This window comes from Sphaerodactylus townsendi, linkage group LG07, assembly GCF_021028975.2.
Source record: "Sphaerodactylus townsendi isolate TG3544 linkage group LG07, MPM_Stown_v2.3, whole genome shotgun sequence".
NCBI lineage: Eukaryota > Metazoa > Chordata > Lepidosauria > Squamata > Sphaerodactylidae > Sphaerodactylus > Sphaerodactylus townsendi.
In genome coordinates this window covers 118,034,465-118,054,196 of record NC_059431.1, presented here as the reverse complement: position 1 = coordinate 118,054,196, position 19,732 = coordinate 118,034,465, and the positions used below count along the sequence as shown (strand labels likewise).

At 46.0% G+C, this 19,732-nt stretch overlaps 1 protein-coding gene across 4 annotated transcripts in view; it reads right to left on the bottom strand.

Moving 5' to 3' along the window:
• USP54 (ubiquitin specific peptidase 54) overlaps positions 1 to 19,732 on the bottom strand; it is a 138,870-nt gene that overhangs the window by 58,798 nt on the left and 60,340 nt on the right. For all 4 annotated transcript variants that reach the window (XM_048502622.1, XM_048502626.1, XM_048502625.1 and 1 more), the window contains exons 5-8: positions 7,501 to 7,635; positions 4,321 to 4,434; positions 2,733 to 2,815; positions 1,237 to 1,342 (exon numbers count right to left, since the gene is read on the bottom strand). In XM_048502622.1, the coding sequence (XP_048358579.1) occupies positions 1,237 to 1,342; positions 2,733 to 2,815; positions 4,321 to 4,434; positions 7,501 to 7,635 (438 nt within the window). The remainder of the gene's footprint in view (positions 1 to 1,236; positions 1,343 to 2,732; positions 2,816 to 4,320; positions 4,435 to 7,500; positions 7,636 to 19,732) is intronic.

The window sequence follows — 19,732 nt, the reverse complement described above, 5'->3', positions numbered from 1 at the left end:
TATTATTATTATTATTATTATTATTATTATTATTATTATTATTATTATTATTATTATTATTATTATTATTATTTATACTTGTATACCACCCTCCCCCGGAGGGCTCAGGGCAGTGAACAACAAGATATACGAATAGAGCACAAAATAAATCAATAAATACCAAAATTAATTAAATAAATAATTATGGCTCTATTAAAACTACATTAAAACCAAACCCATTAAAATGCAGCTTCCGAATACTAAATATAACTGATGGCGATCTACTATCAAATCCCCTAAACAAGGGGGGGAGAGAAGGGGGCGGTAGGATCCACTGATGTTAAAGGGAGGGGGCCATCAGCGGCCGGCCTCCCCAAAGGCCCGGTGGAACAGCTCGGTCTTGCAGGCCCTGCGGAACTCACTAAGATCCCACAGGGCCCGCACAGCTGGAGGGAGAGCGTTCCACTAGGCAGGGGCCAGAGCTGTAAAAGCTCTGGCCTGGGTGGAGGCCAGTCGCATCATCTGACCATGGGACAGAAGTAGCAAGTTCAGGTGAAACCAGGAAAGTGAGGACCATCACCAGTGGGGGTGGGAATGAAAATGGCTCTTGAAGAAGCTCTGGTGCACAGCTCCTGTGGTGCCACAAGCCAGCCCTTCAGGGGCCACTGAATTCTGTGGCTTACTCTTTGCTTCATCCCACAAATGAGAGCCGTGCAAGAGGAGACAATGAGTGAGCTGACAACAATTGCCAATAAAATGGACCCTGAGGGGTTGAGGAAGTAGATCCTGAGGGGCTGGCAGAGTTGCTGGGCCACTAATGACCCTCTAGGGCCCCTTCCGCACACGCAAAATAATGCGTTTTCAAACCACTTTCACAACTGTTTGCAAGTGGATTTCGCCATTCTGCACAGCTTCAAAGAGCACTGAAAGCAGTTTGAAAGTGCATTATTCTGTATGTGCGGAATGAGCCCAGGACAGTGGTCCAGTGGGAATTTCCCTGTGAGTTAAATGGCCAATCCACCCCCATTCACCAAACAATGTTCTGCCCTTTCTGACATCCCTGCTGGGAAGGATTGCCACTCAAACACCTCTGGGGGTCCTGAGAAGTTCCATAATGAACCTGGCGTCTCTCCAAGGATGGCTCTAGTTAAGAAGCTCCACAGACAGAACTCTGTTCCAAACAGGCTGCAGTCTGAACATAGGGCTGCCCCTATTCAACCCACTGCTTTCACGACAAGGCAAAGAAAACATACACACCGGACAGTTTCTCAAGTCCCCCATTGTGCTGGCGTTTTGGAGCAGTTCTCCAAACATATCTGGAGTGGGTTTCTCTTGTCTCTCCAGCATGCAGATTGCCTGATTGCTTACATGAGGGGAAAACAAACAAACAGAAAAAAAAGATTAGTCAAAACCCATCTTGCAGTTCAAGTCCAATTTGTGCCTCTGTGGGGAGCGTCTGTGCAAAAATCAGACCCTAAAAGGGCATTCAGACAGGGTCTCCAGTGCAAAGGGCAGAAAGAATGGCTTGATCACAGATATTAATTTATTACACCCATCCTCTAAAAAAATCCTGGGGCAAACCTGGACTCTGAAACCTCAGATGGAACTGCCAGATTCGATGCAGATGCCAGAGTCTATGGAGGCACAGCGTGGTGGGGGTTTTTTACACTCCAGGTTAAACTTTTTTTATTATTAAGTCTTCAAATGCATACAAACAAAAAAAAGAGAAATAACACAAAAATACATACCGTATATACTCGCATATAAGTCGAATTTTTCAGCACCTTTTTTTGTGCTGAAAAAGCCCCCCTTGAATTATACACGGGTCAGGTGTATTTTAACAAATATTTTAGGTTTTTCACTTTGTCGGCCACCGGGGGGCCGCAGTTTTTAGGCTAGCGGCACCAAAATTTCAAGGATTTTTCAAGAGACATTCCTGATGATACCAGCCAAGTTTGGTAAAGTTTGGTTCAGGGGGTCCAAAGTTATGGACCCCCAAAGGGGGTGCCCCATCCAATGGGAGCTAATAGTAAATAGGGATACATTTTGAGGGTCCATAACTTTGGACCCCTTGAACCAAACTTCCCTTCTCACAAACTTTCCATCCTCACTGGACACAGCGTATAACAGACTTCTCTCTGTGATACACCTCTGAAGATGCCCGCCACAGATGCAGGCAAAACATCAGGAACAAGATCTACCAGACCATGGCCACACAGCCCGGAAAACCCACAACCACCAGTTGAATCCAGCTATGAAAGCCTTAGATAATACGTTAGGTAACTTCTGTTTTCTAAGATATTCTTCTCTGTGTGCCAGTGGGCAATGTGGAGCAACACAGCTCCCTGGCACCAGCATCAGTCCAGCACCAGCTTCCCCTCCCAGCATGCACCACTTACACCGCGAGTGGCGATGCTCCGGCTTCACAGCCCTTTTGCCACCCCCCATTCTGGACTTCCCTGCTTTTTCTTGTTGCTCTGTGCTTGGTCTGAATCTTCTGAAATCCTCTTCGTATATTTCAAGGAATTCTCTCACCCTTTGACTCGCATTCAATCTTAATCCGTGTTGCTTAAAAATTAAAATCCAATTTTCCCCAACAACTGCTCAACTAGGAAGGAATAGTCTTTTCTATTTTTTAAAAAAGAGGATAGATTCTTTAAACTGTCAGTACCTCTTTCTCCAGCAGTAGTGGAGAGACCGCGTGGGACCAAGGGTATGTACTTTCATTTCCAATAGAAAAAGTAGACACTCACCAGAGAGAAGTAGTTGAGATGTAATGCACCATCTGGATAAAGGGCAGAGGGTCAGAGGTAGCACCGCAGCTGGTACAGACACACTAAACCAGAGAGAGAGAGAGAGAGAGAATGAATGAATGAATGAATGAATGAATGAATGAATGAATGAATGAATGAATGAATGAATGAATGAATGAATGAATGAATGAATGAATGAATTTTGGTACACCCAACAAAAGAGCATCCCCTGTGTGCAAGTCTGTGTCTCTGTACTTTTTTTTCCTGGCCAAGCTGCAGTAACTTGTGGTGATCCCTGGTGGGTTTTTCAAGACAAGAGACATTCGGAGGTGGCTTGCCATTGCTTGCCTCTGTATAGCAAATGTCAGGAGTGACACCCGTCCTCTCCCAACATCAGACAAAAAGGCACCAGGAGGCACATCTGGGCTAAGGGGAATCGGTCCTGCTGGGGCGAGAGTACAAATGCTGACCTTCCACATATCCACACCTGTCATATGTTAATGGGCCTGTTGTTCAGTTCTATGTGCTTGGTAATGTTGATAACTAGGCTACCCCTGCTTGGGCTCCAGGAGAGAGGAGGGAGGCATGGAGGCTGCAGGCACAGCCCGCCAGGAGACAATCGCTTTGGCCTTGGGATGCTTGTCTTCCAAAACAAAGTATTTCATGCCTTGTTGTTCTCACATTCTATGGGAAGGAGGGAGGAGGGAGTAAGGAGGAATCAGGGGGGGAGAAACATTACTGTATAAGCCAGGATTGCCAGAACTGGCTTTCTGAAGCTGAGTACCTGTTGTTAACCCAATAAAGACTTTTGATTCCATATCTAGAGTCATTGATCGTTGATCCAGGACCTAACAGCAACCCAGATATTCCTTAGTGATCTCCCATACCAATACTGACCAGGGCCAACCGAGCTTAGCTTTCAAGATTTGATGAGATGGAGCTAGCCTGGGCCATCCGGGTCAGAGCATGGTTCCACTAGTCACGATGGCGGCTGGCCTCCACACGGGCCAGGACCTTTACAGCCCTGGCCCCGGCCTGGTGGAACACTCTTCCTCCAGCTGTCCGGGCCCTGCGGGATCTTGGTGAATTCCACAGAGCCTGTAAGACTGAGTTGTTCCGCCGGGCCTTTGGAGCGTCCAGTCGCTGAGGTGCGCCCCCCCGCCTGCCCCTTCTTTGCTTTGCTTCCTGGCTCTCTTGCTCCCTATTTTTATAATCTGTTCTTGCATATTTATTGGTATTTTTTAGGGAGAAGTTTGGTTGCTCCCGGCTTTTTGGGGTGGTTTTTAAAAGAATTGGATTGGGGGACGCCATTTTTATTGTTACTGTTTTTGACCACTTGTTTACATGGTTTTAATGGTTTTAACGAATTTTAGTACATATGGTCACTGTTGTGACCCTTGTTATATATTGTACATTGATGATGTTGTGCACCGCCCAGAGCCCCTTGGGGATTGGGCGGTCTATAAATTTAAATAATAAATAAATTAATAAATTAATAAATAAATAAATAAATAAATAAATAAATAAATAAATAAATAAATAAATAAACGGCATCAGTTCTGAAGGTTTGTTCTAACAATCATCATACCTGTTCAAATAAGGTCATGGCAAACTTCTGGTGTGAAATGCAGTGTGGGGCAGTGCAGATGTCTTCTTTGGATTCATCTGCAATGTGGAAGTGAATCCTCATCAAGAGATTCTCCTAAACAAAAGAGAAAAGGAAGTGCAAATAAGGGTTAAAAGCAACTGCAGACTGAAAACTAAGATAAAAGAGTGAAAGTGGCATTTTAGGGAAGGCTGGACCCTTCAATCAGAAAGTCTAAAATTCATTTAAGAACCAAAGAGAATGATGACACAAACATATTTTGGCACTCCACCTTTATTGGATGTTACACCAGTCAATCTTTTTGTGCATTTGCTAGCAAATCCTCCGGTTTTATTATCCTCCGTCCTGACCAATTTTCAGATGCCTGTGGGTTTGGCTCAAGTGCAAAGCACTGTCTCCAACATCCTTCATCATAATGAACCTTCATAATATTCTCTCGAGGTTGCTAATCTAACCCCATTTTTATTGCTATGCTTTACAGACCAGACCACTTTGCTTGGCACCAGGGTGCTCCACGGTACTGGCAGCATTGCTGGGGCCAAGAGGGCAGGCGAAGGGAACAGGCAGCTCTTGCGCCTGTCAGCTTGCTCAGCTGACAGATTCACTTGACACCAGACCAACACGTTTGCTCACATCAGGTATAGAATCATGGAATCACATAGTTGGAATAGACCACAAAGGCCATCAAGTCCAACCCTTGGCCAGGCAGGAAGACACAATCAAAGCACTCCCGACAGATGGCCATCGAGCTTCTGCTTAAAAACCTCCAAAAGAGGAGACTCCACCACACTCTGAGGCAGTGTAGTCCACTGTCAAACAGCCCTTACTGTTAGGAAGTTCTTCCTAATGTTTAGGTGAACCCATTACTCCTTATCCTAGTCTCTGGAGCTTGCTCCCTCTTCAATGTGACATTCCTTCAAATATTTAAACGTGGCTATCATGTCACCTCTCAACCGTCTCTTCTCCAGACTAACTGTACCCAGCTCCTCATAGGGCAGTGGTGGCGAATCTTTGGCACTCCAGATGTTATGGACTACAATTCCCATCAGCCCCTGCCAGCGAGGCTGATGGGAATTGTAGTCCATAACATCTGGAGTGCCAAAGGTTCGCCACCACATTCATAGGGCATAGATTCTCCTCATAGGGTATGAATTCCAGACCTTTTACTATGTTGGATGCCCTTCTCTGGACCTGTTCCAGCTCGTCAATATCCTTCCTGAATTGTGATGCCCAGGACTGGACACAGTATTCCAGGTGAGGGAATTCCAATGCAGAATAGGGAGGTACTATTGCATCCCTTGACCTACACACTATACTTCTATGGATGCAGCCCAGAATTAATTAACTGTTACCACCATAGGCTTCAATGGGTGTTGCTGTTATGCCCAGATGGTTCTGTGATAGAGTTTTCAATGTGGGGAGGGGCTCGGGGGCGGTGTTTGCTCTAGATAGGGGCACTTATTTCCTGCAGGGCTGCTGGTGGGAGTCTCCAGAAAGGAACCAGCCAACTTTGCCAAAGTTTGCGTGGGAGGGGCAAATGCTGTGGCCATCCAATTGAAACTGATGTCCACAGAATGAGTGTCCAGCCATCCAAACTTCAGCAAAGTTGGCTGGTTCCTTTGAGGAGCGCCCTGAGGGAAATTAGGTGCCCCTACCCAGAGCAAGACTCCCCCAGAGCCCTTCCCCCCCAAAAAAAATCTCCAGCACAGAGCCAGCTGGGCATAACAGCAAACCCCATTGAAGTCTATGGTGGGAAAAGTTAATTAATTTTTCCCACCATAGAACTTGCTGGAGCGCCTGGCAGATTCTGTGCTCTGCAGTGGCTCCGTTGTAGCCAATGGGGAGTTTCTGAGTGTGTAAGCAGCCTGCACACTTTTCAAGGTAGAGGCACCAGACTTTCAAGGTGGCTCCAGGAGGCCCTCCTGGTGATAGCATCCAGACTTGGGGAACTTTGCTTCTGGGGGCGGTGGGGGGGGGGGAGTTTGAGAGAGTTCTGAGAGAACTCAGCCAGCAGTCTTCATGTGTAGGAGGGGGAAAACAAAATAAGCCTTTCGGGGGGCCCATAAAATTGAATGCCCAGAAGCAAAGTTCACCAAGCCTGGATGCTTGCGCTAAGGTTAACTAGTAGGGCCTCCTGGAGCCACCTTGAGAAAGTCTCAAGTGCCTCCAAACCTTGAAAAAATGTGCATGCTGCTTACACACTTGCAGAAATTCCCCATTGGGCACCTGTAGCCTCCCACTCAGAAATTCCCCTTGGCTACGCTAAATTTGGATCCCAAGGCATCCTATGGAGGCAGACCAGAGAATCTGGGCACATTTCTCAGGATGCCTGTCAGGGACGCATTTTTAAAGCTAGTGGCACCAAAATTTCAGGGTCTCAATTGGAGACTGTCCTGATGATACCACCTGAATTTGGTGAAGTTTGGTTCAGGTGGGGCCAAAGTTATGGATCCTCAAAAGGGTAGCCCCCATCTCCTGTTAGCTCCCATTGGAAACAATGGGGGCACCCACTTTGGGGGTCCATAACTTTGGCCCCCCCAAACCAAACTTCACCAAACTCAGGTGACATCATCAGGACAGTCTCCAGATGAGACCCTGAAATTTTGGTGCCACTAGCTTTAAAAAAAATCTTGAAAACACACCTAAAAAAGAAATACAAAAAAAAAACCCCTTAGGACCGACTCCATGAAATACATTCGGATATCCGAATATATTCGGGCATACTGAATCTGGTATCCAGGCTTATTTGGGCATATAGATACTTTTATGCCTGAAAAAGCCTGAATCCGAATTTTACCGAATATTTAAGGTATTGACCAAGCCTACTTCTGACAGTTCTCTGTCTTAAGGTTCTGAAATTGGGTGGAAAGGTGACATAAAAACACTTTGAATAAAATAAACTAAATATTCCTTCCTGCTATCTACTGACAAAAATGCAAGTTTAATTCTTCTTCTTCTTCATCATCATCATCATCATCATCATCATCATCATCATCATCATCATCATCATCATCATCATCATCATCATCATCATCATCATCAAATTAAACAGAGGATTTCCTTAGGAGACCTTGGATATTGCTTTGGTTAATCCCTGTTTGGTGACGCAGGTATTTCTTTTGGGCAAGGACCTGCAACCATTCCATAGAGGTCATTACTCACAAAGCATTCTGCAGCATCATCCATGATGCCTAGCTGGAAGCGTTGCTCATCTTGAAAGGTCTTTGCAAGGGCACTGCGAAGAGCATCGGAAGGCAATACTTTCTCACTGCTGCACTGAAACTGGTTAAAGATACCCTGGGGGTGGGGGTGGGGGAGAAAAATTAGATTTTATAGGTTAAAAAATCCACATGTTCTCAAATTATTTTTTACATCTCCAAGAGAGATATCAAATCTGCCGGTTACTAAAGTGAACTAGAGACTCGAATTCAAGCGTCTATTTGTCTGTATGTGGGGTTTTTCTTGGGGGGGGGGGGGTTGTCTTTAAAAACCAGCAAGTTAACTCAGCCTTCCATCCTCATCCTCTCCCTTTTTCAGCTCATTATCTCCCAAGCTTACCAAATGGTTGGAGGTCGTTTGGGTTCAGATGTTTAAGATTCTGTGCTGAACTTCTCATTTCCAAGGTCAGAAAAGGCAGGATACTGTGGAAGATGGCTGGGTAGTTTTGCAGATAATGGCCCTAATAAGCTCTGTGTTTGGTCCCTGAAACTTGCTCCAATAACCAGACTGTGGAGTATTTCTCAGTAGCCTTTATTATGGATACATAGATCAGGCACCCATGCCCAAAGCCAGTTCTAAAGAACCTGGCTAACTGGCACTCATTCATCCCCACTGAACCCACCCTCCCATTTCCCCAGAGCAGAACATCTGGCAATAGTCACTTTCAGTTGTACCTGGTACCAAGGTTGTTCTATCAGGAGCAGACAACTACATTGAGCCACCTGGCTGCCAGCCCAGAGACTAGATATTAACAATTATTCTTTCCCGGGGTGTTGACATGTCAGGACAGGGCTGGTTGTCTAGAAGCAGCAAGGAAGCCATGAACTCAGGTAAAGACAGCATATAGTGAATACAGTTTAAGAAGCTATGATTATATATATTGAGAGCATATAAAGCCCGACCCTGACTCTCTGCTTACGCTGGTTTGAAGTATAGCCGGGACATGATCTTTTCTCCTAGCTTGCTCTTTCACTGTTGGCAAAATACAAGTCCGGGGCAACCACACAACACTTATTTCTATGAAAGTTGCACTCATTTCTACAGATGTAACATGTGATAGATAGATATTTATTACGGCCTTTTGCCCAGCCAATAGTTTAAAATCAGAGTACATGTGAATACATAGCACTCCACTTATACAAAAATATAATATAAATTGTAAAATCCATTATAAAATCTATTGATAAATAACATTAGCTTCAGGCATTATTACAGTCCTCATCACACAGTGCAGCTCTTTAAAAGATCATATAACAAGGGAATTACGGCTTGTTTGTGTAATTCAATATGCAACAATTCTAGCTACCTTCTGTGAAATGGCGGAAACACGATCTTCTAATAACATTCTTACAGAATTCGTATCTGAGTTATCTATGAATGGATATACATGACAAGTTAACAGTGGTTGGATTAACTGCTCCCTTTCACCTTCATGTAACTTGCAATGCAGTAAGATATGTGACACTGAGTCTACTTCCCCTGAGCCGCACACACAGGTTCTCCTGTGCCTTGGAATATTTTGGAATCGTCCCATCAGATTAACTGACATGTGTTGTTAGTATTTTAAGGTACCACATAGGCTTTTGTTTTATTTTGCAACATCAGACTAACCTGGCTTCCTCTTCGCAATCTTTCGTTTTTAAGCCATTCACTGACACTGCAAGACACGGGGTTGCTAGGATCTACAGTACCCTGACATGGATCCTTGAAGAACTTGTGTATATCCAGATATGTGGCCTTTGAAGTTTTGACATTTCTGACTGGGGCCTCTAGGCTGTGCTGGATCCTGCTGCTGCCCAGGGTCTCTGCTTATCAGGAGCAGGTTCTCAAGTGTCAAAAGGGCTTCAGAGGGAAAGGCTGGAAGCCCCCGTGGGAAACTGCTAACCTGCTAGATTCCAGCCAGTATTCTATGGCAACAATTCTATAAACTCAGGTTAACAATTTTATATACTCAAGAAATAGTCATGCGGAAAACCACCCACAAGTACAGCTTTCTTAAATGGGATTTGGGAACAGGGCTGCACAAAAGGGTCTTGAGATGCTCACAGACACACATAGTCCTGTTCAGCTTCCTGCTGTTTTTGTCCTTGCCCACTCTCTTGGAGCTCCTGAGATGCTCACAGACACACATGGCCCTGTTCAGCTTCCTGCTGTTGTTGTCCTTGCCCACTCTCTTGGAGCTCCTGAGATGCTCACAGACACACATGGCCCTGTTCAGCTTCCTGCTGCTGTTGTCCTTGCCCACTCTCTTGGAGCTCCTGAGATGCTCACAAGATACACATGGCCCTGTTCAGCTTTCCTGCTGTTGTTGTCCTTGCCCACTCTCTTTGGAGCTCCTGAGATGCTCCACAGACACACATGAGCCCTGTTCAGCTTCCCTGCTGTTGTTGTTGTCCTTACCCACTATCTTGGAGCTCCTGAGATGCTCACAGACACACATGGCCCTGTTCAGCTTCCTGCTGTTGTTGTCCTTGCCCACTATCTTGGAGCTCCTGAGATGCTCACAGACACACATAGCCCTGTTCAGCTTCCTGCTGCTGTTGTCCTTGCCCACTCTCTTGGAGCTCCTGAGATGCTCACAGACACACATGGCCCTGTTCAGCTTCCTGCTGTTGTTGTCCTTGCCCACTCTCTTGGAGCTCCTGAGATGCTCACAGACACACATGGCCCTGTTCAGCTTCCTGCTGTTGTTGTCCTTGCCCACTATCTTGGAGCTCCTGAGATGCTCACAGACACACATGGCCCTGTTCAGCTATACCTGCTGTTGCTGCTTGCCCACTCATCTTGGAGCTCACTGAGGATGCTCACAGACACACACATGGCCCTGTTCACAGCTTCCTGCTGTTGTTGCTCCATACCCCACTCTCTTGGGAGCCTCCTGAGGATGCTCCACAGACACACATAGCCCTGTTCAGCTTCCTGCTGTTGTTATCACTTGCACCCACTCTCTTTGGAGCTCCTGAGGATGCTCACAGACACACATAGCCCTGTTCAGCTTCCTGCTGTTGTTGTCCTTGCCCACTCTCTTGGAGCTCCTGAGATGCTCACAGACACACATAGCCCTGTTCAGCTTCCTGCTGTTGTTGTCCTTGCCCACTCTCTTGGAGCTCCTGAGATGCTCACAGACACACATAGCCCTGTTCAGCTTCCTGCTGTTGTTGTCCTTGCCTACTCTTCTCTTGGAGCTCCTGGGATCTTCCCTGAACACACACAGTCCTGTTCACGCTTCCTGCTGCTGTTGTTGTCCTTACCCGCCTGTCTTGGAGCTCCTGAGATGCCTCACAGACACACACATGGCCCCTGTTGAGCTTCCCTGCTGTTGTTGTCATGCCCACTCTCTTGGAGCTCCTGAGATGCTCACAGACACACATAGCCCTGTTCAGCTTCCTGCTGTTGTCCTTGCCCACTATCTTGGAGCTCCTGAAATGCTCACAGACACACATAGCCCTGTTCAGCTTCCTGGGAGCAGCTGTGGCGTAGGAGGTTAAGAGCTCATGTATCTAATCTGGAGGAATCGGGTTTGATTCCCGAAACCACGCCCTGAGCTGTGGGAGGCTTATCACAGGGAATTCAGATTAGCCTGTACCTCCCCACACACAAGCCAGGTGACCTTGGAGCTAGTCACAGCTTCTCGGGCCTCTCTCTCAGCCCACCTACCTCACAGGTGTTTGTTGTGAGGGGAAGGACCTGCAAGGAGATTATCAACCCTTTGAGTCTCTGGGGAGAGGGGATAGAAATCCAAACTCCTCCTCCTCCTCCTCCTCTTCTTCTTCTTCTTCCTCTTCTTGCTGTTGTTGTTGTCCTTGCCCACTCTCTTGGAGCTCCTGAGATGCTCACAGACACACATAGCCCTGTTCAGCTTCCTGCTGTTGTTGTCCTTGCCCACTCTCTTGGAGCTCCTCAGCCAGCAGCAGATGCTCATGGATCCAGCCTGGGCCTGTGGCCTGCTGTGTTCCAACAAGATTTCTCTCACATACACTCACATAGCACAAGCTACAATCAAAGCAGTCCCAGCCGATGGCTTCTTGCCAGGGCTTGTACCATTTTGATAGCATTTCTCAATGACCGTTTCGCCATGCAGTCCAAAAGACTATGCCTGCTCCTTGCCTTCTTCATAGTCTCGAGCCCAACACATTCAATGTACCTTTGCTAGCCCCAAGTACTCGTCCTTTTCTCCCAGCAGCACCTTCCTGTGGCCACCTTTCAGTTCTGATTTTCTTTCTTGTTTAACCTTTAACCGACATGGTGTAGTGGTTAAGAGCAGAGGACTCATATCTGGAAAGCTGGGAGTAATTCCCCACCCCTCCAGATGAAGCCTGCTGGGTGACCTTGGGCCAGAAACAGGCTTCTCAGAACTCTCTCAACCCATGCCAAAGCAGGCAATGGCAAATTACCTCCAAACATCTCTTGCCTTGAAAACATTACGGGGGTAGCCATAAGTCAGCGTTGACTTGACTGCATCTTCCACCACCAAGAAACTTGACATACCCAGTGCTGTTACATTTAGACATGCCTTCTCAATGTTCATCAATTTTCCAATCGTTTGTTTTTTCACAACTGCTTGAAGTCCTTCCAGCCATTAGAAAATGAGTGATCAATCAAAGGCTTTCATGGCCAGAAGCTCTAGGGTGTTGTGGGTTTTCTGGGCAGTATGGCTGTGTTCCAGTAGCATTTTCTCCAGATGTTTCGCCTGCATCTGGGGCTGGAATCTTCAGAGGATCTGATGGTGGTAAAGCAAGTGGAGTATGTAGACCTGTGGAATCCATTAAAAGTAATGGATGAAAATGCCAGGCAACTGCTATGCAGGTGCCCTCACTAACTGATTATGCAACTTCAGTGTTAGGTACATATGCTAAAATGGGTGGATTCCACTTACACCCGTAACATATTTAACCAATGAAAATGGGTCGAGTCGGACATTGACTTTTTTGCCATCTTAGAAGACCAGTCACTCTACTTATAACAGTGGTGGCGAACCACCACAGCACTCCAGATGTTCATGGGCTACAATTCCGTACCGCACTTGCCAGCGCTTGGCCAAGATAATTAGGCTGATGAAATTGTAGTCATGGTATCTGGAAAGAAACACAGGTGCCACAACCACAGGATGCAGACCCTGATCCAGATGAAACACTTTTGAAATTTTCCTCCTACCATCAAGCAATGATCAAGTGGGAGAGGAGAGTAGGAAAAGCTCCAGAGCAAGGTGTGTGGGCAGCCACGACAGACAGAGGGTTTGTCGGGACTGTCAAATGCGGCCGTCGTCATCCCGGTTCGTAATAACAACCATTCCAGCTGCAGAAAGTGCCTGCCAGAACCTATCCCCAACAATGACCTAATTACATTATACGAAGGAGCAGGCGGTTAGTATGTTATTTGTACTAAATTTTTCTTCGAAATCTTCTATCTTATTTTTAGTTCACCTGCCTAGACCTGGCACATAAACATTAATTTTGCAGCCCCAACTGATGGCGCATTTAAAAGTTGGAATCAGATGGCCAGTTTTCAAGATGGACGACACTCGCAAATTGCCTAAACCAGTGATGGCGAACCTTTTTGAGACCGAGTGCCCAAACTGCAACCAAAAACACACTTATTTATCGCAAAGTGCCAACACGGCAATTTAACCTGAATACTGAGGTTTTAGTTTAGAAAAAAACCTTGGCTCTGGTGCGTCGCGTTGCGGGGTAAGCGGTGGTAGTCGATGGCTTTGCTTTGAACAGCGGGCAACTCTTCCAGCGGGTGAGTCGACCCTCTGAGGGTTTACTCAGAAGCAAGCCCATTAGCGAGCAACTGAGCTTACTCTCAGGTAAAGGATCAGCAGCTTTAGTTCTTCCCATGAAAATCGGTGGGGTTTAATGGCTTCCCCACATGATGCACTCTCAATGTGCGTGCCCACGAAGGGCTCTGAGTGCCACCTCTGGCACCCGTGCCATAGGTTCACCACCCCTGGCCTAAACATTGCCGGAGCCCAGCTCCTCCCCTCGCTTTCAACAGGTGCACATGGGGGCACTTGCTCGTGCTGCTCCTTAGGAGAAAAGCTTTCTCGCCCTCTCTTACCTTCTGTCCTGCCTAATATCTGTACATGCAGTTACAGCTGGAAACTCCTTTCTATCTTTACTGCTATCACAAAAAAGCTGGGGACTTCGTAGAAAGTGACATTTCGCCCTCCATGACAAAACACATTCAGATGACAAACCATCAGGTAGGCTCTCAAGGGAAGCCAAAACAATAAACTCAGAAAAGCAAACACCTTCCATATTCCTCCTGCTGAGGAGCAGATGTGGAAACTAGGTATTTTCAAAGGGTTTTTTAAAATTCACTTTTGCTCCACTTCATAATCTGTTTTTTCCTCATACTGAAATCAAGAATGAGCCCTGCTTTTAATGACATTTGCATATTGATTGCTTGTTCAAATTTGCCATCAATAAAGTTTTGAGAATTTCTATGCTAAATATTTGGAAACAGAGGGTGCCATAGTGTTTTTTTACAGTTTACATACATTTTGCCCCAAGAAACTGCCAAATTTCCTTTACGAGGCCAATGCTCAAGAGATTTGTCTTTTTGCATTTCTGGGCGAAAAGATAATTTCCTAAGAAAGGAGTGAAACTGCTAATGGCATCCATTATACAATACTAAAACCAATATATACTATGGACAAATAATCAATAAGAGAGATCCAAAAGCATGGTTTGGTGTGACTTCTCCTCTAGCCCCACCAGAATCATTAGCTGGGTGATCTTGTGCCAATTACACACTCTCAACCTAACCTGACCTCACAAGATCACTGAGACTATACAAAGGAGAAGAGGAGAATGACATAAGCCTCTTTGGGGCTCCCACTAGGGAGAGAGGCTGGGTATAAATGAAGTAAATAATATAATAGCTTTGTGTTTGTTCATGGCTTTCAGTGGGACTCGGGTATACCGGGGACACGTTTTGCATCCCATATTCTCATGGAATGTCGTGTGGCTGGCTGGCGGTGCGGTATGATTTTTTAATTTATCCTTTGCTGCTTCCAAGGCTTCATTATTCTAAATTCCAGACCACTTCGTTCTTTGCTGTTGACTGTAGTCCATCCCGATTACCTTGGCGGTGGCTAAAGGCCCCTTCTGCACCGCCTCCAAATAATCTTGAGTTTTCAAATCACTTTCACAACTGTTTGCAAGTGGATTTTGCTATTCCACACAGCTTCAAAGAGCACTGAAAGCAGTTTGAAAGTGCATTATTCTGCATGTGCGGAATGAGCCTAAGTTTTTGGAAAACATTTTAAACACCAATATTCAAATGTTTAAATGTAAATAATCTGCAATCTTTTATGCCATTAAAGGTTAAACTGAACTGAACTGTATACAAAGACCTTTGGTAATATTATGGTGAATGTAAATAAAATTATGGTGAATGTAAATAAAATTATGGTTTGCAGTGGGGATCAATGTTGAGGAAGAAGCAGTTTCTCCAAGGAGACTAAATAGACACTACCCTTTTCAGGATAGGAAGCTCTTCAGAGAACTGACTGAATCAACTGGGGGAAATGTCCAAGTAATGGCCAATGTAAACACTGCTACAGGGAAGAGTGAGCTGGTTCCGGCACAAGGGTGACCCCTTCAAAACAAACACTGCGCTCGCACACCTCTTCCTCCTGGCCCTTTCAGGTTGCAAGTAAATTAATAACTTCTGCTTTAGCACAAACCAGTCCACTGTTACTGCCAAAAGAGTGAGCTGATGATTATGTTGCCCTCCAAACCAGAACTGCATCATCATTTGAAGCTGATTTCAAATCCAGCTTTGGAAGAGAAGCCACAGTATGCTGGTTGTGGCCATCTCAATCTGAACTGCATAAGCATAGGGCTTGTTCATACAGCATCAAACCATGGTTTATTGTTCTGCCTGAGCTCCCAGTGATGCCAACAGAATGAGCTTTTCAGGAAGAACCAGCATCGAAACCCTGCACCTCTGAAGAACTCTGGAGATCTGGAACTTCGTCTTTCAGTCTCTGAAAGCCAGTGAAGCCAAGCCCCAGAGGCTGCAGAGAAATAATCTGTAGCCAAAAAGAAATGCTATTTGGAAAAGAAGGAAGGTTGTTAAAGAAGAAGAAGAAGAGTTTGGATTTATATCCCCCCTTTCTCTCCTGCAGGAGACTCAAAGGGGCTAACAATCTCCTTGCCCTTCCCCCCTCACAACAAGAAACACCACCAATGAAGTGGGTGGGAGCTGAAGGGCTTCGGCTGTGACTAGCCCAAGGTCCTTGGCATGTGTGGGGGGTACAGGCTGATCTGAATTCCCAGATAGAAGCCTCCACAGCTCGGCGGCAGAGCTGGGAATCAGAGCGATTTCCTCAAGATTGAATGCGAGGCTCTTAACCTCCTGCATAGCCCTTGCTGCTCAAAGAAGAAGAAGAGAAGAGTTTGGATTTATATCCCCTTTCTCTCCTGCAGGAGACTCAAAGGGAGCTAACAAATCTCCTTGCCCTTCCCCCTCACAACAAACACCACCCTGTGAGGTGGGTGGGAGCTGAGAAACTCCCGAGAAGCTGTGACCCCAGCCAAGGTCACCCAGCTGGCATGTGTGGGGCTGATACAGGCTAATCTGAATTCCCCAGATAAGCCTCCACAGCTCAGGCGGCAGAGCTGGGAATCAAACCCGGTTCCTCCAGATTAGATACACGAGCTCTTAACCTCCTACGCCACTGCGCCACTGCTGCTCCAAGACACATATTGGGCCCCTCCACTTTGGGGAGGGATGTGGGCAATAAACAGAAACAAGCCCTTCAGGATCAAAATGTAAAAAACTAATAAATAAATAAATAAATCCAGCATGCCTGCATTTAAAAGTTGACTACAGAAATTAAACAAATTAATGATCTAAAACGGGCTCATTTTGCTTGCCCTTTATCTCAGCGGCAATGAGCTGCAGATGCAAAGAGAGAGAAATGTGAAATCTAAAATACACCCTCGAAATGCAACCCAGCCCTCTGAGCAGTCGCCCCTCCCCTGACACAGAATGGATATGGCACCCACTTCCATTAATGGGATCAGAGCTTAGGCCTGTGGCCCAATCTGGGTTTAAGTGGCTCAAAATTGCCACGTGCTATCTACTAGGGGATTGGGGTGCTGTGTGGTTTCCGGGCTGTATGGCCGTGTTCTAGCAGCGTTCTCTCCTGACGTTTCGCCTGCATCTGTGGCTGGCATCTTCAGGGGATCTTCAGATGCAGGCGAAACGTCAGGAGAGAATGCTGCTAGAACACGGCCATACAGCCCGGAAACCACACAGCACCCCAGTGATTCCGGCCGTGAAAGCCTTCGACAATACTAGGGGATTCATCACCCTGAAAAAATATTTCAATGCCACAGAGAATAAAGAAGGCACCTAGGCCGTTTGAAGGACATTTTGAAGTAAAGTTTGAAGTAGTAGTAGTAGTTTGGATTTATACCCCCCCCTTTTCTCTCCTTCCTCCCCCCCACAACAAACACCCTGTGAGGTGGGTAGGGCTGAGCGAGCTCTGAAAAGCTGTGACTAGACCAAGGTCACCCAGCTGGCATGTGTTGGCGTGCACAGGCTAATCTAGTTCCCCAGATAAGCCTCCACAGCTCAAGTGGCAGAGCGGGGAATCAAACCCGGTTCTCCAGTGCACCTACTCTTAACTACTATGCCACTGCTGAAGGTGGCCAGGCTTGCTGTAGAGCCATGGTGGCGAACCTTTGGCACTCCAGATGTTATGGACTACAATTCCCATCAGCCCCTTCCAGCATGGCCAATTGGCCATGCTGGCGAAACCGATAGAGTAATCCAGTGCAAAGGATTACGCTACTCTACTACCAGAAACCTCAGGAAACTAAAGCAGAGCATTGGCTGCATACAAAATCCATTCTGGCTACACAATACTGATTCACCTAACAACGGCAGAACAATCGGACTACGTTTCTCTCCCTGACCTCAATCCAGGCATTGTGTATCTTGGCTTTCACCTAGAAAAACACCCTTTCTACCTAGAAGGTGAACTCTTCCTGCCTTTGTTGCATATGAAAAAGTTCAAACACAGACGCTCTAAGAGCATCTACAATCAATGCTCCATTCTTCTCAACAAATAACAAAACACCCTCTGTCCTACATCCTGGCACTACAATCCCTGGAAGCCGAACAAGCTCTTTGTGGCCGACTTAGAACTGTGGACCAATTCCCCTCTCCTTTCCCCTCTGCAGGGATAAACACCCAACTGAAGTCATGCATCAGATGAATAAATAAAGCCCGGACTGTGCACAGCAGACTTCGACATGAATAATAGATCAGAAAACTGTTCCAGTGTTACAGTCGAATCGCTGGATCCTGCAGTCACTGAGGCAGCTGGGATGACAAAGAGAAGGAACCGTGAGCCACGCGAACATCACAACCACTCGTGCCGGAGGAACCACAGACAAACAACAACATCAGCTCACTGGTCAACTAAACAAAAAAATGGTCTTCTGCGACTCAAGCTTTCCCCAATGTACCCCCACCCCCCAACGTTCATAAAATGCCAGCAATGTACGAACAAGTCTTATTTATTTATTTTTATTATTATTTATATTTATATACCGCCCTCCCCAAAGGCTCAGGGCGGTGTCCATCAACACTAAAACAATTTAAAACATCAAATACATAATTTACAATAAAATAATATATAAAATACTAACTACAGATGGCTGTACTATACTATAAAAGTACTGAAAGCAACCCTCCTTCCCCTTTATGTACTTACGGGAGGCCAGATGTTCTTATGGCCGGAGTTGACATCATCCCGGCTGGCCAGCGCCTGGCAAGGAACAGGTCCGTTTTACAGGTCCTGCAGAAACTTTGTAAGTCCCGCAGGGCCCTGATCTCACCTGGAAGCCTGTTCCACCAGGTAGGGGCCAGAGCCGTAAAAGCCCTGGCCCTTGTAGAGGCCAGCTGGATCGCCTTAGGGCCAGGGATCACCAGTAGGTCCGCCTCCGACGAGCGGAGGGGCCTAGAAGGGCGGTATAGGGAGAGACGGTCCCTCAGATAAGCAGGGCCAAGGCCGCGAATGGCTTTGAAGGTCAATACCAAAACTTTAAATATGACCCGGTACTGCTCTTCTCAAATAAGAGCACATTTACCTCTCTTCTTGCCAATTCTCTTGAGTACCAACTTTCTCAAAATTGTAAGCTACGAGGCACCCCTCGTTTCAGAGTCGTCCTGCCGGATGCTATTCATCGGCTAGTCCCAGGCCCTCCTTTCCATCCTCCACCCACCAGAGGAGGCGGGATGATGTTTACCCAGTCATTCATTCGCAGAACTAGGCAGGCTTGGGTTCCAATCCATATGTGGAAACTCACCGGCCCTTAGCCTGATTGATCTCACAGGGTTCTGACGATAAAATGGAGGAGGGAAGAATTATATATATATATGGCAGAAAGGTGGAATAAAAATAAATAAATAAATCCTTAGGAGCATCCTATGCGAGATGAGGGTTGTCTTCTCTGATCTGGACCAGCCAAATTCTTTTCAGACCACTCCCTGTTTTTAATTATTGAACTATCTTTGTTTATCAAATATGGCTTATTCCTTCACTGTAGACCAAACTACAGCCTGCTTTTATTTAAACAATAATTCTCTGATCCACTCTATATTTGACCATCTTGGCCAGGGGTCTTCAAACTATGGTCCTCCAGATGTTCATGGACTACAATTCCCATCAGCCCCTGCAAGCATGGCCAAGTGGTAGGGCTCATGGAAATTGTAGTCTATGATCATCTGGAGGGCCATAGTTTGAAGACCCCTGATCTTGACAAAGAAGCAACTGAAACACCTCTTTCACGACTCTTTGACATTTTCTTCGGAGCAGGATTACACTCGCTTCTATACTGAGTTGTCACATCACATTCCGTACAGCATATAAATATAGTAATTTATTTATCCTAAACATGCAACATGTTGAAATTTGTTTCTCCTGTGAAATTATTGGGTAGCTTTTGATGATTTGCTGATTCTTGCTGATCTTCCAGTTAACCACTTTACTGAAATTTTGCGCATTATACCAAGCATTTTTGTGAAATTTTTGAAAAAGGTTTGAATTTCTCAGAACAGAAAGCTACCACTCCTTGACAAAGAAAGAAAATGTCTCTTAATATTTTACTTTTCATGTTGCTGTCACCCACTAAAGCCAAAATGCTACTCA